The sequence below is a fragment of the Saccopteryx leptura genome, chromosome 2, assembly GCF_036850995.1.
Source record: "Saccopteryx leptura isolate mSacLep1 chromosome 2, mSacLep1_pri_phased_curated, whole genome shotgun sequence".
NCBI classification, from domain to species: Eukaryota; Metazoa; Chordata; class Mammalia; order Chiroptera; family Emballonuridae; genus Saccopteryx; species Saccopteryx leptura.
This window is the reverse complement of record NC_089504.1, coordinates 240,328,154-240,354,132: the sequence shown is the minus strand read 5'-3', so window position 1 is coordinate 240,354,132 and position 25,979 is coordinate 240,328,154. Positions and strand designations below refer to the sequence as shown.

Here is a 25,979-nt window from a genome sequence, read left to right as displayed (position 1 = left end):
TAGCTTCTACAGACTACAGGTAGGCTTGAAGAGGAAGATGTAAAATACTCACTGAACCTTCACCCACTGTGGGTGAATGCTGTCAAGGGGTGCAGCCACTTTGAACAAACCGTGTGCTGGTCCCTCAAATCACGAGAAATTATTTAACCCAGCCATTCCATTCCTAAGAACATATCTAAGAGGAATGAAAACATGTGTCTATACAAAAACCTGTATTTATGTGAATGTTCAGAGCAGTGTTATTCACAATTGCCAAAAGGTAGAGACAACCCAAATGTCCACCAATGGATGATTGAGTAAAAATGTGGTCTATGCAAACAATGGAATATTATTTAGCCATAAAAAGGAATGAAGTCCTAATACTTTATACAACATAGATAAGCTTTGAAAATGCTATGCTAAGTGAAAAAAAAAAAAGCCAATCACAGAGGACTTAGTATTATACGTGTCCATTTATATGAAATATCCAAAACAGAGAAATCTACAGAGACAGAAAGTAGAACTGTGGTTACGTAGAATGGGGGGAGGGATCAGGAGTGATAATTAAAGAAAGTGGGTTTTGGGGGGGGTGAAATGTTCTAAAATGTGGTGATAGGTACACATATCTGTGAATATTCTATAAGCCATTGAATTGCATACTTTAAATAGGTGAATTGTATAGAATGTGAATTGTATCTGAATAAGGCTGTTTATAAAAAATTTTGCTATTTCAAGAACAATGGTGGTAACAGGTGTTTTTTAATGTATTTTTATATGATATATATATCTTTAGATTTTATTTATTGATTTTTAGGGAGAGGGAGGGAGAGAGAGAGAAAAAGAAAGAGAGTGGGGAGAAGCAGGAAGCATCAACTTGTATTAATTGCTTCCCGTATGTGCCTTGACCAGGCAAGCCCAGGGGTTGGAACTGGTGGCCTCACTGTTCCAGATTGGCGCGTTATCCACTGTGCCACCACAGGTCAGGCTAGAAAATATTTTTAAAATTTTTATTTATTGACTTTTAGAGAAAGAGAGGGAGGGAGAGAGAGAGAGAGAAACATCGATTTGTTGTTCCACTCATTTATGCATTCATTGGTTGATTCTTGTATGTGCCCTGACTGGGGATCGAACCTGCAACCTTGCCATGTCAGGATGATGCTCTAACCAACTGAACTACCTGGGCAAGGCTTGAGGTGTTTTAAATAGTGGGGTGTCCTGGTCTGATTCACTTTTTCAGAAGCTCTCTGTGACTTATTGCCAGGAGGAATGAGAGCGGAGGAAGAGAGACCAGTGAGGGTCCCACTAGCGGTCCGCATGCAATGACGGTGCCTTGTACTTTGGGCTGGTCGAGTTCACAAATCAAAATACAGGACTCCTAGTTAAATTTAAGTTTCAGATAGGCAACGACTATTTTTAGTAGAAGTACATCCCACCTATTGCATAGAACACAGTAATACTAAGAGTTATTCTTTGCTTATCTGAAATTCAGATTTTGTAACAGGCCTACTTACACTAAAAAAAAACATAATGGTTTATCTGAAATTCCAACTTAACAGGGCATCTGTACTTTTGTCTGGTAACCTTCCTTGGACTAGGATGGTGGCGGAGGAGATAGAGGGGAGTAAACAGATTCAAGAAGTACTATGAAGGCAGAATTGTCAGGACTTTGTTGACATGAGAGAAAAGGGAGCAGGAGAACCAGGTTCCTGCCCGAAGCATCAGGGTGGTGGTGTCATTGGCTGAGACAGGAAACACTTGGTTGTGGTTGCAAAGAAACAAGTAGGGAGGGATGATTTGGAATAATAATAATAAAAAAGGTTAGGGTTCTTATTTCATTGGAGTCAGGGTCAAAGTCATGCTAACAACAAGAATATCTTTTACTTCATGTGAGCCAGGACTGGGACAGCTCCAGGAAAAACTCCCACTTGCATTGATGTGTTGCTTCTAAAGCAGGCGGGTGAGAAATTGGTTCCTGGAGTCTCAGGGTCTGAGCTGGAGTGAGAGGTCCGGCATCCTGCGGACCAAAGCCATGGCTTCTCCCTTTGGGGCCAGCGGTGGCTGAACAAAGCTTCTCTGATGAGGCTCAGGCTGGTCAAATAACACTGACCCTAGGACAGAACCGGTTTCAGAAGGCAGGGCTTTGGAACCAGGATGGGGAGATTTAAGTGTGTGTGTGGTGGTGGGGGTGGAGCGTGGCTTCAATAAAAGCAGGAGAGGATTTAGGAGAAAGAGAGGTACTGTGTGGTGTCTATGTGGGACCACTCTTTTGGATGACTAACTCTGTAACTGGCAGCTGACACCGAAACCAGTCTGCATAGCCTTTTTCTTTTTCTTTTTCTTTTTTCTTTTTTTTTTTTTTTGTATTTTTCTGAAGCTGGAAATGGGGAGGCATTCAGACTCCCGCATGTGCCCAACTGGGATCCACCCTGCATGCCCACCAGGGGGCGATGCTCTGCCCATCTGGGGCGTTGCTCTGCTGCAACCAGAGCTATTCTAGCGCCTGAGGCAGAGGCCACAGAGCCATCCTCAGCACCTGGGCCATCTTTGCTCCAATGGAGCCTTGGCTGCGGGAGGGGAAGAGAGAGACAGAGAAGAAGGAGAGGGGGAAGGGTGGAGAAGCAGATGAGTGCTTCTCCTGTGTGCCCTGGCTGGGAATCGAACCCAGGACTCCTGCACACCAGGCCGATGCTCTACCACTGAGCCAACCGGCCAGGGCCTTGTACAGCACTTTTAAAAAAATAAAATTACCAGAGCAGGCAAATTGTGTCTTGCTATGAACAGTTTTTCTTTTTTTTATATATTTTGTATTTTTTGTATTTTTCTGAAGCTGGAAATGGGGAAGCAGTCAGACAGATTCCTGCATGTGCCCGACCGGGATCCACCCAGCATGCCCACCAAGGGGTGATGCTCTGCCCATCTGAAGCGTCGCTCTGCTGCAACCAGAGCCATTCTAGTGCCTGAGGCAGAGGCCACAGAGTCATCCTCAGCACCCGGGTCAACTTTGCTCCAATGGAGCCTTGGCTGCTGGAGGGGAAGAGAGAGACAGAGAGGAAGGAGAGGGGGAGGGGTGGAGAAGCAGATGGGCGCTTCTCCTGTGTGCCCTGGCTGGGAATCGAACCTAGGACTCCTGCACACCAGGCCGATGCTCTACCACTGAGCCAACCGGCCAGGGCCAGTTTTTATTTTTTTAAAGACCAAAGTTTTATTTATTTATTTTTTTTGCAGAGCATTTTAGATTTTGTTACTATGGAGGTATCAAACAGCAACAATAATGCCTATAGAAATGGATACATCAGGGTCACATTGATATAAAAATGGCTACTTTATATCATGCTGGTGCTTTTAATGTTTCAAAACAATATATATGTTTTGAAATATAAAGTATATTTATATCTATCATTTTTTCCCCTTAGTTCTCACATTATTCTCCTGTCCTGCTGTTCTCCACACATTAGTGTTCCCAAATGAGGTGTGAGTCTCCAGTTCTGTCTGCAAGAACTAAGGAGGTATCTTAACGTAAGTTGAAAAGAGTTTTGTCCTAACTCCTGGATTGTTCAAGAAAGGACTCCTATTGGGTTTGAAGGCTACTCCATGCAACATGCACTTTTAATAAAAACGTTTTTCTTTTAAAAAGTGGAATTTGTTGCTAATAGTTAAAAATCAAGATACTGATTTTTAGAAGATCTGGACCAAGTTCCATGAGTTGGGTGGGGCAGAGTATTATTGGTTTCCCACTCCAGACGGGCATCCAGGCTCCGTGGTCCACGCTTGGCCCTCTTGCTTCCTGTTTCCTGGAGTCACCTGTAGGCATTTGAATCTGTGCTCATGGAAGGCTCTCTGTGGTGGACTGATGAATGGCCCCCAAATATAGCCAGGTCTTAATCCCTGGAACCTGTGAATGTTACGATGAATGCTAAAAAGGCTTTTGCAGATATGACTTAAATCAGTGGTCCCCAACCTTTTTTGGGCCAATGGCCAGTTTAATGTCAGAAAATATTTTCACGGACCGGCCTTTAGGGTGGGACGAATAAATGTATCCCGTGACCGAGACAAGCATCAAGAGTGAGTCTTATCAGGCATCCCCAAACTATGGCCCGCGGGCCACATGCGGCCCTCTGAGGCCATTTATCCAGCCCCCACCGCACTTCCGGAAGGGGCATCTCTTTCATTGGTGGTCAGTGAGAGGAGCACTGTATGTGGCGGCCCTCCAACGGTCTGAGGGACAGTGAACTGGCCTCCTGTGTAAAAAGTTTGGGGATCCCTGTTGGATGTAACAGAGGGAATCTGGTCATTTTTAAAAAAAATAAAACATTATTCAGACTCAAATATAAATAAAATGGAAATAATGTAAGTTATTTATTCTTTCTCTGCAGATCGGTACCAAATGGCCCACGGACCAGCACCGGTCCGTGGCCCCGGGGTTGGAGACCACTGGCTTAAATGAAGGACCTTCAGATGCGGAGAGTCTCATGGATTACCCAGGTGGGCCCAATGTTATCATAAGCGTCCCTATAAGTGGGAAGCAGAGGGAAGTTGGAACACAGACAGAAGGCAATGAAATGACTGAGATAGGAGGCTACACTACTAGCTTTGAAGATGGGGAAAGGAGCCACAAGCCAAAGAATGCAGAGCCAGAGGCTGGAGAAGGCAAGGGGAGGGACTTACCCCTAGAGCCTCTGGAGGAAGCATGGTCCTGCCAACAGCTTGATTTCAGCCCTGTGAAATGGCTTTAGGACTTCTGGCTTCTAGAACCGTAAGAGAATATGTATGTGTTGTTTTGAGCCATGGAATTTGTTTTACAGCCCCAGTGGGAAACTGACAAACCGTCTTACCTTGGACATGGGAATAAACAAATTAGTCTCTTGTCTTGTCCCCTGCTTTCACTTCCTTTTCTGAGACCTGCCATCATCCTGGGGTTCTGGTAGACCTGAGCTGGGGTTCAGCAGGGAGCCTATTGACACTGGGCAGAGATGACTGGCAGCATGAGAGACACTGAGACTGAATCCTAGAGTCCCCCTCCTATGATAGCACTGTAGGTATTTCACTTTGGTTCAGTATCCCTTCCCCCTTCTTTTGTTTTGAGGAACTTTGCCCCCTCCCCCACTTCATGGGGCCCCATAAATCCAGCCCAGTGTAACTCCTGCTCCCCACGCAAGGGCTAAGACTATGACAGAAACAGGCCACTCAGATGTGATTCTGGGATAGTAGTTCTCCAACTGAACTGTGCATTCTAATCTCCCGGCTGGATTATTGACTCAAGAGTCTCACCTGAGGATTTGTCTGCCTGACAAGTTCCCAGGTAATGCTGATCCAGGGGCCACACTTTGAGAATCCCTGCTCTAGGAACTTGATTCCCGAAAGATAGAAAGCAGGTGGTGAGATCATTCAAAACAGATGGTTCGTGCCTGCCTATAATAAAGTCCCTGAGTTAGGGCGTTCTGAGGGTTTGGTTGTTCCTTTGTTTCTTTTAATTTAGCTATCCCCCACATTCAGGCTCTTTTTGCTTAGGATAGCAGGACTTGTGGCTTGCAACTGAAGTATTTTGATGGACTGAACTTGCAAAATATCAAGGAACTCACTGATACTAAAAAAAAGGTAGAGCTCCTGGAACACCAGACGTTCAGAGCCTAGGCTAGATGTAATCTCTGTCTGCCATGACCATGTTAATATAGATGATAGGAAGCCCTTATTAAATCCCTTGTGAACGAATGCTAGGCCTTTTACAGGTACTTTGTCAGCCTTACGGTCATTCTGAAGGGAAGATATTTTTACCTTTATTTTTCACTTGAGGAAATGGAGGCCCAGGAGTTTGCTATTGGAGTGATAGAAAATCAACACAGATATTGTTAGTGAAGAGTAGACAAAAGGACAGTATTTTTCTTCCCTTTTTCATTTTCCCTGGGTGACCAGTGGCCCCATGAACCTACCTGTACTGTGTCTGGAAAAGTCTTTGAAAGAGGCAAGAGGAAATATTGATTTTGACCATCATAATTAGGTGTTGAAAAAATTTCCAGTTTGCTTTTTGTTTCGAATATTAGATCTTCCATAAATTCTAGAGGTAGCAGAAGAGCCACGTTTGGGCTTTTGGCCCACAAGTAGATCAAGCAAGTTTGATGCCTGGAATTCATACGGAAAGCACCGAGAATGAAGTGAGATGTCAGATGAATGGCTGGAGAAAATAGCTTGTTTTCTATTTTTATTACAAAAAGTATCTGTTTGTATCAGACATTTCTTATGCCCCATATTATATTCGCTTCACTCATCTTTTGCTTCAGTTGTAGCTGTAGCAACTGGCTCTACACACCAGGGTAACTTGAAAGTCCCTCCTGTTAACTGCACAGATTATCTCTTGTTTTTTGCCCCAGGGCATTGCTGCTTCCTTGGTGATGGGACATCCATGTGAATGCGTTTACTTGTACTGAGTACTGAGCCTGCAAGTGGGAGACTACGAAAAACTTGTGGCTGAACCTTTCTCTAACGAAGGATGAGCCAGTAGATAAATATTCCCTTCTTATCTCTTGGGAGGACAGTCCTGAGGTGTGTTCTTTAAGGCTCCTTAGAAGGTCCCAGTGGGATAGAGTGTAAGTTGCCCAGAGCAGGACCACTTCAGGGATGCTCTTTGGATCAGCTGTTCTTCTTTCCCATTTCATTCTTCTCGGTCCCCAATCCCTAGTCTCTGGAATCACATCTACAAATAATGAGCTACCTGCAAGCCCAGGTCTTAGGCTAGAACAACACTCACTCTAGAAAGTTAGAACATACAGATGAAGACCACTAAATCACCCATAATACTATCCTCTCTAGAGACCTGTTCTGTTAAGATTTGGATGTGCATTCTTTTGAAATGCATACATACATTTTTTTTAAGACACTACTGAGATCATACTGTATCCTTACTTTTTTTCCATTTGCTATATTGTGAAAATCTTATGTGATTAAATTTTCTTTTCCTATGTAGTTTTCAATCGTGGCCCAGTTTTTTTATTTCTTCATTCATTATTCATAGAGCAGCTATTATGTCACAGGGACTATTTTCAGTGCTGAAGATATAGCAATGAACAAACACATCAGATCTCTGTTCTCGTGGATTTGACGACATTCTTGTTAGGATCTTTCTTACATTCTAATGGGGCAATATTTCTTTTACCAATGCCCTGTTTACATTGCTTCTGATGATCAATCTAAAACAGTGCTTCTGTGAACATTTTTGAAGGTATTCTTTGGACTCTTCTCAATTTTCTTCTCTTAGGATAAATTCCTAGAAGTGGAATGGCTGGAAAAAAGGGGATGGGAATAAATGAGGGTGCTGAGATGCTTATGTAGGTCTGACTGTGGAGCACAGACTATATTAATAATCATACTGTTAATACCACTGAATTAAACCAAACATGGTAACTGGAGGCAGTCAAATAGTTCCCAGCTGGCTTTCCCAGGTAAGTTGTGTGATTTAATAATGAACAGGTCAGACATGGAGTTAAAACAAAACTTAGACATGTTGTTGTGCAAATGACCAACTGTGTGATTTTTTTGGTTCAGTTTCATCATTTGTAAAGTGGGGGAGAATGGTTCTCATTATAGGGGTTATTTAGTCAGTAAATATTTGAGTGCTTACTAATCACCAACCTCTAAGCTAAGAACTAACAGTCCAGTGGGAAAGGAGATGCTAATAAACAATTATATAAATATAAAACTACAAGTTGTATTCTGTGCTATGATAAGCATAGAAGGGCATAAGAATGAAAAACAGAGACCTTATTTTTTTTTTTTTTTAAGGAGATGGCGGTTGGGAGATTAAGTCATGTATGAGAGTTGGTATGACAGGCGTGTAGGAGGAGTTAACCAGGTCAAGGTCGGGAGAAACATTCTGAGGAGGGAGCAGCAGGTACTACAAAGCACTTTGAAGATGGGATGTGATTGTATGCCATTCTCCTTCCAATTTCAGAGCCCTTGCACTTGTAGTTCTTTCTGGAATTATCTCTCCTGATATCTGATCTTCTCATGGCTGGGTTCCTTCCCAATTTAGTCCTTAGTTCCAAAGACATCTCAGAGATACCTTCTCTAAATATATCCTTCTAAAGTTAATGCCTCCACCCACATGCCTGGCCTTATTTTATTACCTTGCTTTATTTTCTTTTAACACTTACTACTAATTCGAGCGTCCATATTCACTTGTTGAACGTACTTCTCACCCATCCCCTTGAATGCAAACCCCAAGATGGAAAGGATTTTTTTGGGGGCGGGGGTGGCTATTGGGAGGAGCAGATTTAAATGAATTCTCAGCGTCTGTCATATAATAGTTGTTCAATGCATACAGAGCTTGGCGCAAAGTCTGTCCTTGCCTGCTTTGCTGCCTGTGGCTTTTGCCGAGCTTCGGTGTCACCGCACAGACCTCCGCCAGCCCGGGACAGCATGGTGGGCGCACTGGAGGCGGGGCTCCCTAACCGGAACCCAAGTGCAGTGGCGGCCATAGTTTCCGGTGGCAGCGGACACTTCCCGTGGAGGGGTTGTTCCGTGGCACCCGCCAGGGCCGTGGAGGACGTGGAGAGCTGGGAGCTCGGGCCATGGGTGACCACAGCCTGGACGAGTTCCGCCGGTGCTGGCAGGAGGAGCTGGCGCAGGCCCAGGCGCTGAGGAAGCGGCGGCGGCCCGAGGCTGCGGAGCGGCGGCCACGGCGGCCCGAAGTGGCCCCTGGGCACGGCGAGCAGGCCTCCGGGTACCTGGCGCTGGCCCAGGGCCTTCTGGAGGGCGCGGGGCGGCCCCCGGCGGCATGGGGGACCTGGCCCGAGAAGCAGGATGCAGCCAGCCGTTCCCGCTCCCCTCCAGCCTGTGAGGGGGCCGGGGCTGGGGCTGGGGCCGGGGAGCAGCTGGTGGACCAGCTCATCCGTGACCTGGTGAGTGACCCTCGCCTCCTGCTGAGCCAGGGCCAGCCCCGCTAAAACCCGCCAGTGAGTCACCACTGCGGGGAGAAGAACTATAATAAGGGCACACACACCTCTGTGCGTGCACAGATTATCTCTGGAAGCAGGGGTTCCCAACTGGAGCGACTTTGTTTAGCAATGCAGATATTTAGCAATGCAGACATTTTTAGATGCTAAATGAGGGGCGGAAGGAAATAGCCGTGGACAGAGGGCAGGTATGCTCATGAACATCCTGCGACACACAGGACACCCCCCCTCCCGCACATTATCTGGCCCAAAATGTCTTTAAGTATAAGACTGAGAAATCTTGCTCTAGAAGGATTCCTAAATTTTTAACAAGGTTGCATTGGGGGAAGAGGACTCTAGGACATGGATAGAAAGGTATTTTAACTTGTTTCTATATACTGTTTGTACTGTTCAAGCGTTCCTAATTGTACATATATTACTTCAATAATAATGAAAGCAGAAAAAAGAGGCACTGCCGTTGGTGTGGAGTTTCTTATTTTGTGGGGCATGGTTCTCTTCACCAGTCTGGAGGAAGATGAAGATCTTCATGCCTTTGTCCCCCTCCCCAACCCCCCCACCCAAAAAAAGTCCCCTTTAGAGTTGGGATAATCAAGATCACCTGAAACATATCCGTGGTTAAGACTTGGAGGCGTCCCTAAACTAGGGCCCACGGGCTGCATGCGGCCCCCTGAGGCCATTTATCCGGCCCCCACAGCACTTCTGGAAGGGGCACCTCTTTCATTGGTGGTCAGTAAGAGGAGCACTGTATGTGGTGGCCCTCCAGTGGTCTGAGGGACAGTGAACTGGCCCCCTGTGTAAAAAGTTTGGGGACCCCTGGTTAAGATAATAAGACAACAGGTTTTAATGGCTCATTTTCAGTTAGGCTTCCACAGCTTCCCAGTTGGGAGTAATTTTGTTATTGGCAAGTTCTGATGAATGATGGCTTAATATTTAATCTATAGTTATATTCAAAGAATATTAATAGCTATGAGTTTTCACCAGGTGTCCAGTCCTGTGCTCTGCTTTATCTCTAAGGTTGGAGATAGCCTTTTTTTTATGTGTGAGTGTTATAAACTTTTTCATTTAATGTGACAATTCTCATGCGTATGAAAATTTATGCCGGTTATGAAAAATGTATGCTGGTATCATAAATTTTCATAGGCATAAGGGAAGGTGGTTTAGCACCTGATAGGGTACTGGAGTCAGCCCAGATCTATGCAGAAGTTGTTCCCATGGAAGTGTAGACTGAGGCAAGACCCTCCCCTGGGGGTAGAAATGAACGGGAAAGTGGATTATTAGGATAAAGGCACATTTGGGGCCTCCATAGCTGAAACCTTCCCCACTGAATGTGACAGTGTCTTCAGGCTTCACAGTCCTGGGAGGTAGGCATTGTTAGTCTTTTAAAATGAGGGAAACTCAAAGAGGTTTTCTGTCTATGGCTCAGGCATATCCAGCTGATAAATTCTGAGGATTGAATTTGGATCCAGATCTTTTGGGTTCTACATTTCATCAGGTAGGAGTTTCCCAAACTCGACTTGGTTTAAGAATCACTTTAGGCTTTATTAAAATAAAGGTTCTGGTGTCTCCCCAGACCTGCTGCTTGAGTCTCCAGAGGAGAGGCCCAGAAATCCGGTGGTTGGGATGATCAGGCAAGTTTGAGAGAGTCTCTGCTGTATAGCTTCCTTTGGTTTGAGGCCTGATTCTCAAGGCTTTGCAGTACTAATTTTTGGGGTAGGCGTTGATACCCAAAGTAGTAGAGTCCTGAATGAAGTTCAATATTTTAAAAATGGGCAGGGCCTGCCTACTGGAGGGTGCAAGGGGCCCAGGAGAATCAAGTTTCATAGGTAGATAGTGAAAGCCTGCCCTGGAACGTGTGCCTGTGATCACTGCCCCCTTCAGAATGGCCGCAGTAGGTACTGCAAGGCTCTACTACTCTGAGGAGCAATCAACCTTTGGGGCAGGTCTGATTTTATTTTTAGTATTTTGCACTCATCAGTAACACTGTTATAAATGAAGTGGTAATTCATTGTGTGTGCTTACACGCTCTCTCCTTGGTACTGTCTCAAAGTTTTAGAGACGTCATTATCTTCTTGATTTCTCCCAACAACCCACCCTTTCCAGTGGCCATTATTAGACCCCTTTGGCAGATGAGCACTAAGAAGGTAATTGATTTTTTTTTTTTTGAGGGGTAGTTGACCCAGTATTTTAAATCTGAGAAATGATGGTAACTTTTATGGAAAAGGCTTGGATTTGTAATTTATTGGTTGTAAGCCTCAAAGCCCACAGAGGTCAGGCTGGTAATGCAGATGAGTGATGTAGGCTAGGTGTTGCTCATTTGGCTCTTGTTTCCCTTGTTCATCTGGTTTTCTGTTATGCTCTTTTCCAGGTTTCGGCCATGCTTCTGTAATGATTTGGTTCATAATGGCTCTTGTTCTTTTTATCACGTTAAATATTATAATGTTGAATTTGTCTTTCTGTTATTTCTGAAGAAAAATACTTAATCGTTTATCTTGAAACATGGCCATCCTCTTGGTTTTGTTTTTCCACTTTTTAAAGTTAAAAAAAAAATCAAACTCTGCATTGAAGTGTACAAATCAGAAATGTATGGCTTGGTGAATTTTTAAGAATGCATATCATGTCAACAGCACCTAGATTACAGAACAGCATCACCAGCTTGTCAGAATCCCCACATGTGATTTCACAACTAGGCACAGACCCAAGTTAACCACTCACCTGACTCCTACACCTTGTTTTAGTTTTGTCTGTTTTTGAACTAGGTAAGTAGAACCATATAGCATGTACTCTTTTATGTTTGGGTTCTTGTGCACATCATTACATATGAGATTTATTCTACTGTTGATGGACATTATTGATAGCTAGTTGGATAGCCAGTTGGAGACTATCAGGAATAGTGTTGCTGTGACATTTTATACATCTTTTGGGACGTGTACTCAGTTTTCTTGGGTTTACGCCCAGTTGTGAAATTCCTGGGTCATGAAGTATGCATATATTCTCAGCATTAGTAGATATTGACTAACAGTTTTCCAAAGTGATTGTATGGTTTCTTCACTTGCATAGTAATTCAAGTGTGCGGAGTATAATATTTCAAGCTCTTCTTTGCCTTAAATGTAACAGCACCTACCTGAGACAACATATGGCAACTGAACTTGACCCCAACATGGGTAAGGTGATGGTAACAAGCTGGGGAACTCATGCTATGGCTAAGCTAAAGGCTGTAGCCACTGCTCATGTCAGCTGCTTGTTGCCATGTAGGAATGTGGGCCCAGTGTTCAGAGTCTTCAGATTTTTGTGTTTTAATTGGGAATATGTATTTTCAAGTGGACTCTATTTTTGCTGCAAAAAGAAAACCACCTAAAACTTTGGCTTCAAACAATACTATTTAGCTCATGTTGTAGAGTGACAGTTTGGCCTAGGCATGGAGGGGTTCACTCATGTCTGAGGTTAGCTGCTGGTCTAGTTGTTGCCGGCTGTGTGTGTGTGTGTTTGGGTTGTGTGTTCCATCACTCAGCAGGTTAGCCATGGGTGGGCCTTCCCATAGTCTTGAGAGCAGAAGAAGAGCAAGCCCCAATGCTTTTGAAGTCTCGCCTAGGTCATGTTTGTTATAGTCACATTGACCAAAGTAAGCCATGTTATAGTCACATTGACCAAAGTAACTCCTGGAGTCTGTGTGTAGTTATCCAAATGCCTGATATAGGGAGCCACAAACAGAGTAGAGACCATTAATACAATTGTCTATTACAAACTCTTTTCATTTTTAATTGTCAGGTATTAAATGGTCTGGAGGAAAATAAAGCAGGCAGGAGGGATACAGTATGTATGTGTTTGGGAAGGGCTGTGATTTTAAATAGTGCTATCTCTGGAAGGCCTTCCTGGGAAGGTCACATTTCATGGAAGAGGAGGGAGCATGCTTTCAGAGATCTGAGGGAGAGGATTCTAGGCATAGAACAGTACGTGCAAAGGTTCCATGGCGGCCAGGGCCAGCTGGCTGCGTGGGCCTGTGCAACCTGCGTGACCACACAAGCCCCAGAGTCAGAAGGGGCCTGTGCTGGGTTTAAGGCTGTTTTGTTGCCATCTTGAAATTCTTAATTATTTTTCAACAAGGGGCCCCACATTTTTTTACAATGGGCTCCAGAAATTACATTGCCCATCCTGTTGGTAGGAATGTGCTGGGAGAGTTGGGACCCTTGACATGAAGCCCTGTATTTATTCATTCCACAAACAAATCCATACCCACACTAGACCAAGCTCCTGACCAGGGCGCTCCTCTTTCCCCTGACTTCTCTCCTTTCTGGATCCTAAAGCTCTGATCCCAGCTTAGACTGAAAAGGGCTTGGCTTTGGAAGCAGAGGCCCAGCCTCCTCCGCTTCACTCCAAACTTCTGTGCATGCATCTCCTGGGCTCCCCCCAGCACTTGCTTCCTCAGTTTTTGAGATTGGCATTTTCTACCTCCATCCCTGCTGGAGGGCCCAGGGGAGTCATACCAGTAGGTGGTAAATGAGAATGCCTCTTGAAGTTGGGAGACTGATACAAATGTGACAAATCCCAAAGGCATTTATTGTGCATCTACTGTGTGCAAAGCACTGTTCTGGTTAGATTCTGTGGTGTTGTAGTTCAGTTACATCATCCACATATACAAACAACAGAAATTTATTGGATACCTTTTGCTGTTTCTCGTAGCTAGGCATGGGGATATTGAGAGATAAATGGGCCTTTTGTGGACTGCTTGGGAGTTTAACCATTCTTTATAGCATTATTTCTTTGGAGAAATGATTTCCAAGTTCTAAACAGCTGACTTACTGATGAACTTTGAAATACCTTAGGGTTCCATCTATTTTGCCTTTTGTAGTCTCCTGCCTTTATTCTATTTTATGTGATGATTACTTATCTCTATAAAAGATTTCAGCCTTTGAGTGTAGACCTCATTTCTTATACATTTGTTGACAGTACTTGCCCTCTCTCTAGCAATAGCATGGGCCTGAATTCAGATAGCATTTTGAACACAAAACATCTTGTTTTTAAAAGTGTATTGCTTTTCTTTGTCAGTGAAATGATCACATGCTCTTAAAAATATTTAGGAGAAGTATTCAAAAGTGTAGAAAAAAGGAAAAAAAATCTCATGTAATGTCATTGCTTAGAAGCTCCTGTTCTGTAGAAAAAAATAAACAAATAAACATGAATTTTGAGACAAATTTGTGATTGTAAATTAACGAATGCCTATTTATCTTGACAGTGTTTTAGCCTCCCCCACATACCCCATCTCCACCCCCAACTACTATTTTCTCCTTTAAAGAAGACATGGGTGAAACTAAAACACACCTACTCTTTCTGACTGAGATTGTGTGGGTCTTCTGGACTCAGCTTCTGCAGCATGTGCAAAGTTGAAATAAATTCCTTTAGAAAAGCCTTTCAGTCACAGCTTTAGGAGAAATGTTATTACATAGCTATTGCTTGAACTCTGGGTGCTTTCTCAGTTACTGAAAACACCACCTAGAGAGATCTTCAGTGTTCCAGTTTGCCCTGGAGATATATGTTGGGAACAAAACTGAAGTCAGTTTCTTCACTTCTTACTGATTTGGCTCTTAGTAATTATCCCTTCTTCTACTAAACAAGAGAAGACCGATTAAATTTCTAACAGTAAGGCACGAAACCCATCCATTTACAGAATTAGTCTTACATTAGCACATAGGAGTACAAATCAGCCTCCCTGGGGACGGATCCATTTGCAATTTCTCTCAGCATTTTTGGAGTGAGTCCAGTAGACTTTGGGAAAATCTAGTATTCACTGACTTTGAATTAACAAAGTAACTTGACCCCTTTGTGGGATTCTTCTTCTTTTTTTTGGCTTGGTTGTGAAAGTATTGATTTTTATATCTGTCTGTACTTTAGGATTGTGGTTCTCACCTATCGGTGTGCCTGAGGATCCCTGAAGAAGAGATGCTTGAGCTCACTCTTGGAAATTGGGGTAATAGGTCTGAGAGGCCCTGGGCATTTTTTTAACTCCAAGATAATTTTGATGTGTAATACAGGACAAGAGTCATCAATAGAGTAGAGAATCAATATCTGAGCCATTAAAGAATTAAAAGCTAGATTGTATGTTACCAAAAAGATGTTTTCCCTTAAATTTGAAGGTAAGTTAATACTTTGAGTTTATTGGTCTTCTGTATCATACATTTGGCCATTCTTACATTGCTTGGACTGTTAATGCAAAATAATTCTCTATACGTTTTAGTCATATTGACATTTTTATAATGTGACCAAGTTTCCATATATTAATATTTCCAGCATCTTTAATCTCTTTCTTCTTGGAATATCTTTGTGTGTGTGTGTGTGTGTGTGTGTGTGTGTGTAATGCCAACTTGTCCATCTTCATGTTAAGTCAGTGTAGATAATAGACTTGGTTAACGTAGCCCATAACTTTTTAGATGGCTCTGTGCTTCAAAATAGGGGAAAGTGTGAGAGTATCTTTAGATTGCAAGGTATTTCTCTGCATATTAGTAGCAAGTAATTCTAAGAGTTCAGTGATTTAAATAAAAAGTTTGATTTAAAAATGTTGGTGTTTACATAATTTTAATGAATGTTTCGAAACAGTTAACACCCTTCAGAACTTACAATTAACCAAGAACCATCACAACTGGTGCATTAACAGTGAGACCAGCACAGTGTCCTAATCATTTGTTGGTGTGGGAGCCATGACACCTGGACTGGTGATTTGCACCCTGGTGGTTGCATTTTTTTTTTTTTTTTTGTATTTTTCTGAAGCTGGAAACGGGGAGAGACAGACAGACTCCCGCATGCGCCCGACTGGGATCCACCCGGCATGCCCACCAGGGGCGAAGCTCTGCCCACCAGGGGGCGATGCTCTGCCCCTCCGGGGCGTCGCTCTGCCGCGACCAGAGCCACTCTAGCGCCTGGGGCAGAGGCCAAGGAGCCATCCTCAGCGCCCGGGCCATCTTTGCTCCTATGGAGCCTTGGCTGCGGGAGGGGAAGAGAGAGACAGAGAGGAAGGGGGGGGGTGGAGAAGCAGATGGGTGCTTCTCCTATGTGCCCTGGCCGGGAATCGAACCCGGGTCCCCCGCACGCCAGGCCGACGCTCCACCGCTGAGCCAACCGGCCAGGGCCACTGTGGTATAACTTTTTAAAAGTGATGATTCTTTTTAGAAAGTGCTCTCAGAAAAGACTTGTGGTGTGGATCCACGGTGATCAGACTCCTGAATTACTTAGCCTCCCCTATTCTGCCCCTTTCCACTGTCGCCAGCTGTTAGCTGCTTATAATATGACAAGGGAGACACTTTTCTGTGTAAGTAACAAGGTGGTATGAGAGTAGCATAGGATGTAGACCTAATTATTTATTGAAGGAAAAAGGAGTTGGAGTGTCACTCAAGGAAAGAAATTGGCAATATTAACAATCTGTTATTGCATGCTTACCCCTGGTACTTGTGCCATGCTCTTTCCACTTTCCACATAATAGTTCATTTTATTCTTAATGACATACTAGTTCGTAGGGTAGTTATATCTGTTTTGCAGATGAGGAAACTGAGGCTCAGCTGCATTTGGCCTGATCTCATGGCTAGTCAGGTGGTAAAGCCAGGATTATTAGTTTGAATCTTTAGACTTCCATGCTGTGCTGCGTCCCGGGGATCTTGGTGGTTGGGATCAAGGACGATGCTGGCAGGGTTGGGTAGAGGCACCATCTTCCAGGGCGGGAATAGAGAATTGGTCAACTGAATAGGCAAGAGAGGGAAGGCTCCTGCACCTGAATAACTAAAAACAAGGTGATTTCTCATGCTTCTTCACAGTAGGGTCAAGTCCAGACACCAGTGTAGACTGAGTCGTGAAGGGACTGATTGAAGATAACAGTGCTTGGCGTATCTCTTAACAATGAAAAGCTGAGTTCAGTTTGCATGAATGCAGGCTTTTCTTTGCTTTTATTCTGTGTATATGAGGATTAGAAACATTTTTCTCTTGTTTTTTTTTTTATGTAGGCAAGGCAGACTTCTCCACCTTACTGTAGTCAAATAATCCAAAAGAGAAAGCAGAAGTCCAGGGTGGCAAATGATAATCTCATCTTGTTGCAGCTTCCCTCACTCCAGGGTTGTGTTCAGAGTCTCAAGTTGTATCTGGGCTAGACAAGGTGATGCCTCTCTTTCTTTCTTTTTTTTATTTTTTTATTTTTTTGTATTTTTCTGAAGCTGGAAACGGGGAGAGACAGTCAGACAGACTCCCGCATGCGCCCGACTGGGATCCACCCGGCACGCCCACCAGGGGCGAAGCTCTGCCCACCAGGGGGCGATGCTCTGCCCATCCTGGGCATCGCTATGTTGCGACCAGAGCACTCTAGCGCCTGAGGCAGAGGCCACAGAGCCATCCCCAGCGCCCGGGCCATCTTTGCTCCCATGGAGCCTTAGCTGCGGGAGGGGAAGAGAGAGACAGAGAGAAAGGAGAGGGGGAGGGGTGTAAAAGCAGATGGGCGCCTCTCCTGTGTGCCCTGGCCGGGAATCGAACCCGGGACTTCTGCACGCCAGGCCGACGCTCTACCACTGAGCCAACCGGCCAGGGCCTGCCTCTCTTTCTTGATGAGTGAATTAAGTGAAGCCAGTTAGTTATAGGAAGGGACCTTGCCTGACATTAGACCATGACTTCTCATTATTTTTTTAGGCAAGGACACCTTTGTCTTCCAATTACACTTGCAGATTTTTTCCTGTTTCTTTTTTTTTTTTCTTGTACAGCCAACATTTCTCTCTTGATTTAACATTCTGTTCCTTCTTTTTCCACAAAGAACTGTCAACTCTTATTCTTTTTTTTCCTCTAGAGATCCTTTTTGGCCCTCACACTTAGCCTTGTGCTGTTTTTTTTGTAGTCGAATACATTTCCTTCTTATACCCTGGATTATCTTTTAGCTCTGAGACTCCTAGATGAATGGGAAACATGACTCCAGAAAAATCTTTACCTTGAATATAGGTAGGGTTTACATTGGTGCTCACACTCCTTTAAAAATGCCAAGACCATTTTCGGTTTTGAGACTTCAGCCTTGTAGTCAATGACTGCCTTATCTGAGTGATGAATTAGTAATTTGTTTGCAACCAGTAAGTCACTGGTGTCAGCCAAAGCTTATTAAAGATGAATTTTATTAAGCAAGTTCTGTTGGGACAGAGAGTGCTGCTTTGTTGAGCTTTACAGAAGCAAACACCAAAGTGAGCTTTGGCAGGTGGATTTGGGAAAAGGCAGAGGAGTACATATGCACACTTGGGTTTTTCTTCTGTTTCACACTCATATTTCTTTGTGCTACCAGGATCATCATGACAGCCTTATCTCTCAAATAAAGCCTGTTACCTCATCCCTAATTGCTTATCCAAAGGCAGGCAAGCTCTAATTTCTCTGCATTAATAAACGACACCGAAGAAGAACTGCTTTGTTTGTACTGGCTCTACTCAGGTTGGGCGGTGTGAGCCCTGAGCGCATTAGGAAGCCCTGTGCCTCTCCAGTGGCCAGGGCGAGATGGTGTTCACCTCACTCAAGAGCAGCATTTCATTTATTTACTCTTTGCTCATGTTCACGGCCCTATTCCTTTTCCTGATGAAAACACTTGTGTGACCTAGGTCAGCATTTCCCCTGTGGCTGTGGGCACTCGCTCCCCTCCGAGTTGGGGGTGAGAGCAGTTATCCTGGGAGGACTGATGGCCTCCCTGATTGCAAGGCTCACTCCCTTGGCTGCCTGCTGCTCACCTTTCCTTAGAGGCCACGGGGCTCTCTCCACAGAGCCCTGCACAGATACCTGTGCGCAGATATGCATGCCACGCCCCAGGCTGTGAGATGGCACCTGCTTCTCCTTTTGGAAGCATAATGAACGGGAAATGGTCTCGTGGATTTCGTACATGAACGTGAAGGTACATGTGCGGGGCTCAGAGAATCGAGAATGGTTCTGAGTTAGGTCTCTGACTGCTCTGCTGCATAGTGAGGATGCTTGGCTCCTCCTGGGGAACGCCGTCATCGCTCTTGTCGCCACCTGAGAATGTTTCCGGTAATTTAAAGGGCCGATGAATACGAGTATTTTCAAATCTCAGAATTGGAAGCTTATTTCCTTTCTTTTTTTCTCCTCAGAATGAAATGGACAATGTGCCCTTCTTTGATATCCACCTGCCTTATGAATTGGCAATCAATATATTTCAGTATCTGGACAGGAGAGACCTGGGAAGGTGTGCACAGGTAAGCTGTCGTTAAAGGGTGGTCAGGAGGGACTGGCGTTCTGTGACTGAAGTATGGGCAGCGCCTTTGTCGGAGAAACTGACTTAACACAGTGACTAGCGCTAAAGAATTGATGAATTGGGTAGCAGCTTTACTGGAAGGAAAGCAGCCTTGGAACTGAAGGAATTGTGTTCCACATCATCACTTGGTGTCTACCTTTCTGTGACCGTCTGCCCCCCTGCAGTCTGAGTTGCGGCTGATCCGTGGCCATGCGCTCCAGGCTGACAGCTCTGTGCCGGCCTTTACTGAGCTAGCCTGAGCTGTTCATGTCCGCGCTGTTCTAATGCAAAGATGCAAGCCTTCGGTTTCATCAAGCCTGTCCTTAGGTTGGGAGCTGAGGGTCAATCTGGGGACAAAACAGTGAAGTCCTCTTTTAGGCATATAGTCCAAATTACCCTTTAAACACAAGAATTCCACTCAGTGAGGTGCGAGGCACGTGAGACCTGAGACCCACTGAGGGAATTGCAGGTCACTGTCACCCATCTCATGCTTACTCTGGGGCATACGTCCATGGAGTGGAGTAGTGGGAGATACTGCCTGGGCCAAACTTTATTGTGCACATGAATCACAGGATATCTTGATAAAATGCAAATGCAGATTCAGGAGGTCCAGAGTGGGGCCCAGTAGTCTGTATTTCTAACCAGTGATGCCATTGTGGCTTTGGCACGTTTTGAGAGGTAAGGGTTTAGGCCATTAAAATTAGTCTCTTGTTCACTTCTTTTTGGGGAAGAGTGTATAATTTCTCACAAGCTAAATGCATCTGTGATTGTGGATTCTTGGCTTTTCATGGACAGCTGTGTCCCCCAGAAGACACTGGAATATTCATTGTCTGTAGCTGCCAAAGAATTAACTTGCTTGGCGGTTACCGTTTCCCATTCCTGGATTCTAGAGTGTATTTTACACAAGTGTCTGTACCTTTAAGAAACAGGGTTCAGCAAAATTGAGTGGTAGGAGAACTGTACGCTAAAATTCAAAGCACCACCAAGAATGTGAAGGTGAAAATATTCAGGTAGTTTGGAAGTGCTGAAAACTGCAGCCAGATTTAGATTCTAGAACTTGCTATTTCTGTGGCAGTTCAATGGATCACACATAAAACAGGACATTTTAGAGAGTTTCTGATTTTAAATAGTTTATACTATTTTTTTATGAAGCATTTTGCTTAATCAGAATTATAGGGCAGGGGAAACGTAGGTTTACAGTTGTTCATATGGAAAATAACACAATAGTTAATAAATAATTATATGAGATAGACTGTGTTTCACGTACTCATAATTAAACATACTCCCTCCACCCCCTGTATTTTTCTTTTTAAATAGGAATTTGAAAAAGTTTTTGGTATTCTTAATTGCCAAAGTATTACTTTGCTAGGGATGTTGGCGAGTCTTTTTTGATGCAGAGTGTGGAAATCTTGGAAGAAATTATTCAAAGGCTAAAAGTCACTAAATAAAAATGAACTGAAGTGTAAACCGTGCTCGGAGCTATCGATTACATTAAGAGTACCCACATTGTCTTCTTCTTTCCCCTCCCAAATTGTTCTTGTTATATTCTAACTTTACACATTGGCCCCGTTCCCAAGAGTTGAAAACAAGGGTGTAGCTGAGTGAGTCCAGCTTCTGGATGTCAGCCCGATACTGTGAGCCGGAGTCTTGGAATAGGGTCTAATAGCGAGCTGCTTTCCACAGAGTCAGCATTAGATGATAAAATCTTCATTCTTGATAGGGAGCTGCTGTTTAAGGAATCTTTTCTTTAACACTGCTTTCTGCTCTCCTGCTTTGTAGAGGGCCATGTGGCTTTCACATCTGTTGCTGGTTTTCTCATCCAGAGGGTTTATCAGTGACAGATAGGATCTAGTGGAAAAAGAGATCCCCCTTTTGGTACAATGGGGCTGCATTTCAGGGTAGATTGGTTATGCTGGTGAGATTATTCTGCAGGTGTGAACAGTTTAATTTGCAGCACAGTAGCCCGATTGTCCACCAGAATTCTTCCCTCTTTGGCCAGTTGGAATTGTGTTGGGTTTTTTTTTTCTCAATCTCATTTTTAAAGCACATGTATAAGAACAGAAAATATCTTAAACAGAACTCCTAAAGTGTCTCTGATTTGTGAAGCCAGACTTTTTATAGAGCTGCTTGCATGAAGATGACCGTGGATGGCTGGTAATCTGTAGAACTGGCTTTGTTTTTTTCCAAGCATTAAAGTAAAACTGCCACGTAATAAAAATAAGTAGCATTTTCATTTGTTTCTCGTGGCGTTTTTATTTTCGAAACAGGGAAGAGGTCCTTCTGTTGGATGGACGGTCTTGCTGCTTTATGACTTTATTGTAGAGAGGGCTCACTCTGTCTCTCTCGTTCTCTTTTAATGTCTCCACCTTGGGATTTTAGTGAAACTGGGCCAGTTACGTGGAATTGGCATCACGAACTGTATGTGTGCCCTTGGGGAAAACCTGTTTGCTCAGATCTTTATGCCAAATCAGTAAGTGACTCACAGTAAGGAGCCCTGATCTGGAGCCACATTACGCTATATGCCGCGGACTGTGCTGGGCAGCTGGTTTTGCTCTGACTTTGTTTCCTTCCTGCATCCCCTCTCATTTTCTGCTTTGTGAGGCTTTCTGCTTTCTAACCTAATGCCCTGCTATGTTAGTGCCGCCTGTGTGCTTTTGATGCCCACCTCTCCAGCTCCGGGCTGTCAGTAGTGTTCCCTCGCAGGACTTAGTGTCTCTGTGGGAGTGCATCACGCTGAACGATCTGGAAACGAAGTGTCATTTAGTAAGCAAAGTTAGGCATTGGGTAGTTCATTGAACAGCCTTATCACCCTGGTATTTATAATTGTATGCTCATTGTATTGTGTGTGCCCACAGGATTCCTGGCACTTGAAAGGATACTGTTTTTAAATGAATAACAATTACAAAATTGTTGGTTTCAAAAATACAAAGTTGGTTTTTATGAGGATAAGTGTACTGTTGTTTACAGCATGAATAATTCTGAGTAGTAAAGGTTTTGAGGTATTGACCAACATTTATTTTTAAAAAAATGATAATTATAAAATCACAGGAAGTTGCCAAAGATAATGCGGAGAGGTCGCATCGTGCCCTTCGCCTGGTTTCTGCCACTGGGGGAACAGTGTCAGAGCCAGGAAACTGGCATCAACGCAGTTCATGGAGCTCATTCTCATTTCACTGGTTTTACACGTACTTACTTGCGTGTGTATTTAGTTCTGTGCATTTTTTTTTTTCATTTTTTCGAAGCTGGAAACGGGGAGGCAGTCAGACAGACTCCCGCATGCGCCCGACCGGGATCCACCCGGCATGCCCACCAGGGGGCAATGCTCTGCCCATCTGGGACGTTGCTCTGTTGCATCCAGAGCCATTCTAGCGCCTGAGGCAGAGGCTACAGAGCCATCCCCAGCGCCTGGGCCATCTTTGCTCCAATGGAGCCTCGGCTGCAGGAGGGGAAGAGAGAGACAGAGAGGAAGGAGGGGGGAGGGGTGGAGAAGCAGATGGATGCCTCTCCTGTGTGCCCTGGCCGGGAATCGAACCCAGGACTCCTGCACTCCAGGCCGACGCTCTACTGCTGAGCCAACCAGCCAGGGCCAGTTCTGTGCGGTTTTATCACGGGTGTAGATTTGTGTGCCAGCAGTGGAGGTGCAGAATAGCTATCAGTGAGGCTCTCTGCTGTCCCTTTATAGCCACAGTCTCTCTTCCCTTGTCCCCAGTTTTTAAGTCCCGACAACCATAGTCTGATTTCGACATCTGTGATTCTGTCCTTTCTAATTTTCATTTTAAAGGTATGTTTTAGTTATGTTTATTTTCTAATGTATAAATTTAGAAGTTTAGCTGCATAGGTAACAATGTCATGCTTTTCAAATAAAAGATAGAAAACTATGCATAAAGAAAGAGGCAAGACCCTGGCCGGTTGGCTCAGTGGTAGAGCATCGGCCTGGCGTGCAGAAGTCCCGGGTTCGATTCCCGGCCAGTGCAAACAGGAGAAGCGCCCATCTGCTTCTCCACCCCTCCCCTTCTCCTTCCTCTCTGTCTCTCTCTTCCCCTCCCACAGCCGAGGCTCCACTGGAGCAAAGTTGGCCCGGGCGCTGGGGATGGCTCCTCAGCCTCTGCTCCAGGCGCTAGAGTGGCTCTGGTCGCAACAGGGTGACGCCCCAGAGGGGCAGAGTATCGCCCCCTGGTGGGCAGAACGTCGTTCCCTGGTGGACATGCCGGGTGAATCCCGGTCGGGCGCATGCGGGAGTCTGTCTGTCTCTCCCCGTTTCCGGCTTCAGAAAAATACAGAAAAAAAAAAAAAAGAAAGAAAGAAAGAGGCAAGACGTGGACGTTAAAAACTTAAGATTCATGATAAAATTGGTGGGCAAGAAGTAGGTGTTATCAAAATAAGTAAGTTATTCTAGAACTAAAACCAGTATATCAGATCATGAAATTTCAGGTTTCAAGGAAAATGTGATCTTATGATCTTTCCAGATGTGCAAACAGAGAAACTCAAGGCTGAGGTTTTATAGTTAAAGAGCTTAATGAAGTCTTTAAAAGTAGGGACTCCATAGAGCAAGTGCAGCTAAATTGATTTTCATATCATAAATGATTCTGCAGAACTGTCGGTGTTGGCAGAGGGGTCCCTTGGTTCTTAACTCCCACCTTTTCCACGAGACTCCTCTCTCAAGGAGCTGTGTGCAGGCCCGAGACCAAGACCCAGGCTCCCTCAGGAGTGCCCTTCGCCAGGTTGTGGGGGCCCTCCCCTTTGTGCTGGGGACGATGCTGTAACCAACCGAGCTATCCGGCCAGAGCTCCGGCTGCCGCCTTTAAACAGGGGTTGTGTTCAGAGAATGCTAGAGAAAAAGGGAGCCAGATGACACAAGAATGACAGTAATCATTTCAATTACTGTTCACTTTACTTTTGTGTGTTTAAAGTTTTCTATTTTAAAAAGTTTAAGAGAAGAAAAAAAGCAGAAAGCAAGAGGTTGTGTTTGAATAAGAATGCACATGCCAGAAGCTGATCTTTAAAAATACAAGCAGTCCTATTTTTTAAAGTGTTGAATTAAAAAAGAAAGTTGGACTTCTTCTCATTCAGTTATTTACAGCAGGCCTACTGTGTGCCATCTACTGTTCTAAACAACAGTGAACAAAACATTAAAAAACCCCAAAACCCTGTCTTTGAGAAAGCTTACATTTTAGGGTGACAAGAGAAGTGGGGATAAATCAGACAGCAGAGGTGATGTTGGGGTTCTCTTTTAAGTGGACCTAGCAAACATCACAGAGAAAGTGACCTTTGAGCAAAGACCGGAAGGAGGGGAGAAGGAAGCTGTGCAGGTCTCCACAGCGGTGACTGCAAGTGCAGAGGCCTTGAGGGGAGCACACCTGCTGAGTTTGAGGAGCAGCAGGCAGGTCACCGTGCCTAGGTTGTGGTAGGCTGAATAATGCTCCCACAGAGATGTTATTCTCCTAATCCTCAGGACCTGTGACTGTTCCTTTTATGGTGAAAGGACCTTTGTGGATGTAAGTTAAGGATCTTGTGATGGGGTGATTATTTGAGGAGGTTCAAGGTAATGACAGAGCTCCTTATAAAGGGGGCAGGAGGTCGAGAGGAGAGAAAATGCCATGCTGCTGGCTTTGGAAGTGGAAGAAGGGGCCACAAGCCAAGGAATGCAGGTGGCCTCGAGAAGCTGGGAGAGCTGAGGAAAGGTGTTTCCCTGCAGAAGCCCCAGGTGGAATGCAACCCTGCTGCCAACCCCTCGATTTTAGACTTCTGGCCTCCAAACTGTAAAGAATAAGTTTTTTATTGTTTTAACTACTAAGTTTTTGGCAATTTGTTAGAGCATTGGTAGGAAACTAGGGGGTGTAGTGAGGGGATGGGGATAAGAGGAGGAGAGATGGTCAGAATGTGAAAGGCACCTAATCTATTAACAGAACTTGAACTTTTATTCTGAATGAGATGGGAAGTCATTGAAGAGTTTTGAGCAGAGGAGTAACAGGGTCTGACTTACATTTGAAAAGGGATGATTCTGACTGTTTTATAGAGAATAGGCTATAGAGAGACAAAGACAGCAGTAAGGAGTCTAGGTAGAAAGTTACCGAAATAATCCAGATGAAATATAGTGGTGTGGACCACCACTGTACCAGTAGAAGTAGGCAGGGTCAGGATTGCCAAGGGGCTGGTGAGCAGAGAGGAGGAGGAGTCAGCAGGAGCTCCAAGGCGTTTGGCCTGAACGACAACTGGATGGACCAGGCGGTCCTTGCTGACAAGGGGAAAACAGTGGGATGTGCATGTTGGGGGAAGGTCAGTAATTGGATGTGAGTTCTGGGTTCCATTCTGGGCTGAAGATCTGAATTTGGAAGCACATTGATGGTATTTAAAGCCAGGAAACTGGATGAAATCATCAGGGAAGTGTAGCTAGAGGAAGGGGTGCAGGGATTGTGTCTGGTGTACCAGTGATCAGAGGCCAAGGAGATGAGGAGACTGAGAAACTGGTACCCGTGAGATGGGAAGAAAGCCCAGAGTGCATCTTGCTTTTGAAGCAAGGGATGCAGGTTTCCAAGGAGGAGAAAGTATCAAAGGCATTAAGCACTGCTGTTAGTTCAGCAAGAGGAGCATTAAGAGATGCCCTTTGGATTGAGCAACTTGGAGGTCACTGGTGACCTTGACCAGTCAGTGGAATGGTGAGGGTGAAAGTGAGTGGGTTTAAGAGTGAATGGGAAGAAAGGAAATTGAGATAGTCTGTTCCTTCTCAAGTAGACTTGATATATGAAAGTGTGACTAGAACAATGATACTTTCCCCCCATTGTGGGCCTCACTAGTAACCCTAATCCAGGCAGAGT

The 25,979-nt window shown here is 44.5% G+C and overlaps 1 protein-coding gene across 1 annotated transcript in view; it reads left to right on the top strand.

Moving 5' to 3' along the window:
* Nucleotides 1-8,444: 8,444 nt before the first annotated feature.
* FBXW8 (F-box and WD repeat domain containing 8) overlaps nt 8,445-25,979 on the top strand; it is a 107,747-nt gene continuing 90,212 nt past the window's right edge. The window contains exons 1-2 of the mRNA XM_066370821.1: nt 8,445-8,870; nt 19,022-19,126. Of these exons, the coding sequence (XP_066226918.1) occupies nt 8,541-8,870; nt 19,022-19,126 (435 nt within the window). The 5' untranslated portion in view covers nt 8,445-8,540. The remainder of the gene's footprint in view (nt 8,871-19,021; nt 19,127-25,979) is intronic.